The 4,680-nt window shown below is 26.8% G+C and overlaps 2 protein-coding genes across 3 annotated transcripts in view; one reads left to right on the top strand and one right to left on the bottom strand.

The window, feature by feature from the left end:
- LOC100569447 (elongation of very long chain fatty acids protein 4) overlaps window positions 1-823 on the bottom strand; it is a 4,314-nt gene extending 3,491 nt beyond the window's left edge. The window contains exons 1-2 of the mRNA XM_008184278.2: window positions 395-823; window positions 146-336 (exon numbers count right to left, since the gene is read on the bottom strand). Coding sequence (XP_008182500.2) covers window positions 146-336; window positions 395-443 — 240 coding nt within the window. The 5' untranslated portion in view covers window positions 444-823. The remainder of the gene's footprint in view (window positions 1-145; window positions 337-394) is intronic.
- Window positions 1-4,680, top strand: part of LOC100166798 (oxysterol-binding protein-related protein 9) — a 45,349-nt gene that overhangs the window by 22,137 nt on the left and 18,532 nt on the right. For both annotated transcript variants that reach the window (XM_029488023.1, XM_029488024.1), the window contains exon 2: window positions 1,620-1,841. In XM_029488023.1, the coding sequence (XP_029343883.1) occupies window positions 1,620-1,841 (222 nt within the window). The remainder of the gene's footprint in view (window positions 1-1,619; window positions 1,842-4,680) is intronic.

A 4,680-nucleotide genomic window follows, 5' to 3' on the forward strand; every position in this document is an offset into this window, starting at 1 on the left:
TAACAAATATGGTGCTAGAAAAGTTGTCCCGCGCAAAACAGTTTTTGCCATGTCGTACATTTGTAAGACGGAGACAACGTATGCGAGTGTAGCGTCCTCTTAAGTTAATAATTAATATATATTATAAATATAAAAAATTAATCACCTCCACAGTAAGATATATACAAGCCAATATTTGTGCCGTGTTGTAGATTGCTAAAACTTTTCGAAGGATGTAAGGCTTTTTATTTGCCATATAGTTTGGACCAACAAATTTGACAAAAATAATATATATTACAGCTAATAATACAGGGATTGCAGTTGTCGACATCATAGGCCAATCTTTAGTCCTCCAGTCTAAAAAGTATAAAGTGAATAATACTTTTTATAAGTTAATAAATGTAAAAAATCTTACCTGGGTCAATCTGCCCATCAAGGATCTCAAACCACGTCATAAATACCATTTTTATTGTAGTATAATTTTGAAAGTAATAATAATAAATTGATTTAGAGAACACCCATAAATTTTAATTATATTTATTTATAAACTATTGCGTCTGATGAACTATATAAATATAAGCTTTAAAAGAATTCTATATATTACTATGTTTAAACTTTAAAAAAATTCAACTAGCTATTAACTTGCAATCGATCATATTCTACCATTGACCAATGTTGTGTCATCTTCACGGTTCTGATAAAAGGTCTGGGAAAGCGCTTTTAATTTATGCAATACTATTCATGGTTCAAGAAGACATTATTTCCTGCTCATCAAAGATTCATGAATTAAAATCTAAGGTCAAAGACCTCAACATGATAACTTTAAACGGGGTATTCCAGCAAGGAAAAAAATTGTCCTATATATTTTACTAATAATAGACTGAATATACCTATTTCAGTATAATTTTTATTCTATTATAAAATAAAATCTATAATAATATGTTTTAATAATTATATTTTATTATTCATCGTACGAATATGAAAATTAAATTATTTAACATAGTAGGTAGTTAGGGAAATATCAATGAAAAAATTATGGAATATTGATTATTGAAGATTAATTAAATAAATAATTGTACATTTATGTGAATTACCTACATTTCGTTAGTGTTTTGAATCCATTTAAAAATTACATAAGTACCTAGGAACTTAGCCGTTTAATGATAATTTTTTTTTATATGTATTGGAACGAGTGATGCTCTGAAATGGTTTCAAGAGTTGATTTTTTCTCTCTTTACTTTATTAATCTATATGCTAGATTTTATCTACCTTTAAAATAAAAATAAAATATAAGTGATTATTTAGACGAATTTGGAAGAATGTCATCATTACTTATACATACTTAGTTTTAAAATACAACTAGTTGCAGTTGTGCAGTGTGCACACATGTCACATCTATAAAGTTACATTCTTTGGGAGTAGTGAATTGTGGCGGGTGAAGAAATATTTTTATCAATTCTGGCATGATTATTTAGTTACCACTTCATTATACTTTCATATAATTTAAACAACTAACAAAATATTTGTTTTTTTGTTCAATATCTAAGATCGATATGTACATCAATATTCACTTAAAAATACTCAGCATTATTAATTTTATAAATTGCCATTTATTCTTAAACGATGAATTTTTGTTTTAGTCTCGGGAAAAAATGGTACGTGGTGTACGCCGAGGCTGTGTTCGTTTGAAAGGGGCTATGATTGGTATTGATGATGAAGATAATCTTACATTTACTGTAACAGTAGACGGCAAAACATTCCATTTTCAAGCAAGGACTCGTGCTGACCGAGAGCTTTGGATACGCGCTTTAGAAGATACCATACAAAAACAATTGTTTGGATATAGAGTTAATCAAATACAGGTAATTAAATAATTACAAAAAAATATTATTTTCATGTAAGGTTTGTTTAGTAAGTGATTAAACTTTACTATTGCATTGAATTAATTTTCTGTCCTATCTATTTAACTTTTGTTTAAAACAAAAAATTATTTTTTCTATGTGGTTATAATAAAGTCTGTAATGTGTCAATTTTGTTTTTTTCGTTATAAAATTACAAAATGAAACTCCGTATAATCAGTGTATCTTGTGAGCTTGTAAAATTAAAAAAGCTATAGATACTTAAATTTAAACTTTTCGCTAAATGTTGGTCCACTACTCTATTTTCATGTAAACTTTAAATATTTATAATTAATTAACTATTCGTTTGAAATTTAATTTCTATAGTATATCGAAATCCTCAGAAAAACATTTTGTCTTCGAATAAGAAATTAAAATGTAAACTGTCAATTAAAAGGTGGGCAAGTGGGTACCGCTTTGCTTTAAAGTAAGTTACAAGTGGGTCACTGTAATGGATGGTATTAAATTTGAATTCAATGATATAAAAATATCATTGTACCTATAAGAAAAACGATCTGTCGAAGACGGTCAGTCAGCCTATGATATTACTATGTATATTTGATGATATTATTGTGAAAAAAGTAATTTATATATAACCTATTTACGTGGAACCTCGTTTTAAATTTTCAATCCTTAAATATAAAAGTAGAACATTTTATATATTTTTAAGTACAAAATAATTATTAAATTTTAAATTTGATACATTTTGTCAAAATTCGAACTTTAAATGTTTATAAAAATATTGTGCTCATTTATTTTTAATATTTTTCAACTACTATTGTAACAATATATCAGGTGCTTTTTTACCCAACAAATACAATTTTATTGACAATTATAGAAAAAAAACTAATACAAATGAAAACTGACAATGTCCGTAAACAGCTCAAAAAGAGTCAAAAGTTATGGTGTATAGAAAATGAAAATATAAACATTCAGTGAAATTTTCATGTATCTACAATAAATTTTTGAATTACAACAAAATAACTAAATCGCTACATAAGGAATCGAGTGAATATGTAATCTTGTAAAAATATAAACTTCAAACGCTCATAAAAATTTAATTTGACTTTCTTGTAGATATTTTTTTTTTTTTTGATAAAGGTAGATGAATTTTTGAGGAATATGTATTACATTTTCAAATCTTGATTCAAAAAAATAATATTTTATGAATTCTTAACTCAAAATAATTTGCTAATTTTCATGATTTTTCCGTATTTTGTCAAGATTTTAACTTTAAATGCTTCTAAAAAAAAACTGTGACTAAAGATTTTTAATATTTTTCAAAATTAATGCCATTGCAAGAATAAAGTTGGAGCCTTGTATTAAAATTTTAAGCTGTTTTACCCAATAAATAGGTAATTACATTCATTTTATTTACATTCATAGAAAAAATAACTAATACAATAGAAACTATAAATGGCCTTAAACAGTTCAAAACAAATCAGAATATTTTGAAAATTTTATCGTGTATAGAAAATGTGAATGTTAACAACCAGTGAAAATTGTATGTACGGTATAAACGTTAATTTGTTTTAGTTACACCAAAAACCAAAATCGATTTTGTCAATAACCGATTTTGCGTAAAAATTATTAATTTTTGTTTTATTTTGTTTTTCCCTGCATTTTTGAAAACTATTGAAAATTTAAAATTTTGACCACCCAAATGCACCAACTAGGTTCACTTTTCCATCGAACAAGAAATACTGTTGAAGAAAATCGAAGCAATTTTACTGCCTCGAACGGTGTTGACAGACACAAAAATAAAAAAATAAATGAAAAAAAAAAAAGGTGGGCAAGTGGATGTCGCTCTGCTGGACAGTAGGTTACAAGTGGGTCACTGTATAATGGATGGTATTAAATTTGAATTCAATGATATAATATCATTGTATAAGAAAAACGATTCTGAGCGGAGACCGTATGTTAGTCTAGGCAGTGCTCGAATTGGGAATTATTAAGTAGAGGAGCTCAATCCAACAATTTATAAACTGCGTTCCAAGTGCAAAATTATTCAACGCAGACTCGTGGAGGACTTCGCCCCCCACACCCACTTACCCAATTCCGTAATTTTTCAATACAACATTTCGCATTAGTTACACAATTTTCTACTCCAAATTTCCAAATATAAAATATTTAACTACCTATATGTGCCTATGTAACATGTAAGGATTTATATTTTATATTCATATTTTATTTATCGAAATTTTTATTGATAGAGATAATACCTACCTTCATATTTCGGTAGGAAATAAAAGATTTATAATTATCAGTGATAATATCTTAATAATTATTTGTGCTATAGACGCATACCTATGTCAATTGTGAACCCTAGTTCACAGATATTTACAAACAAATGCCCAAATCAATTTTTATTAAAATTAAGAATGGATCTAAATTTTTGTCAAAGATAAACCTAATGAATTCTACATTTTTTAATATAAAAATATTTTTCATCCTAATTATGGTTTTGACTAGTAGTGTCCAACCTTTTTGACTCACGATCCACTGTTTTTGTAACAATATTTTCACGACTCGTGTCACCTTTTTAAGCCATGAAAGAATAAAAACTTTAGCTTTGCGTAATATCCTGTGCATAAGTGTGCATATTGTTCAATTTATTCATAACTTATTCAAATTCATAATTTATAACTTATTTTTTTTTTTTTGCAGATATATTATAATACAATAGTTTATTGTAGGTACATAATATCTGCGAACTACTAAACTAGGCATAAATACAAACAAACAATAATAAAAAAATTAGACAAGGTATTAGGAATTCAACCAGTGTCGCTACCAAATCATG

Source organism: Acyrthosiphon pisum, chromosome A1 (genome assembly GCF_005508785.2).
Source record: "Acyrthosiphon pisum isolate AL4f chromosome A1, pea_aphid_22Mar2018_4r6ur, whole genome shotgun sequence".
Classification (NCBI taxonomy): domain Eukaryota; kingdom Metazoa; phylum Arthropoda; class Insecta; order Hemiptera; family Aphididae; genus Acyrthosiphon; species Acyrthosiphon pisum.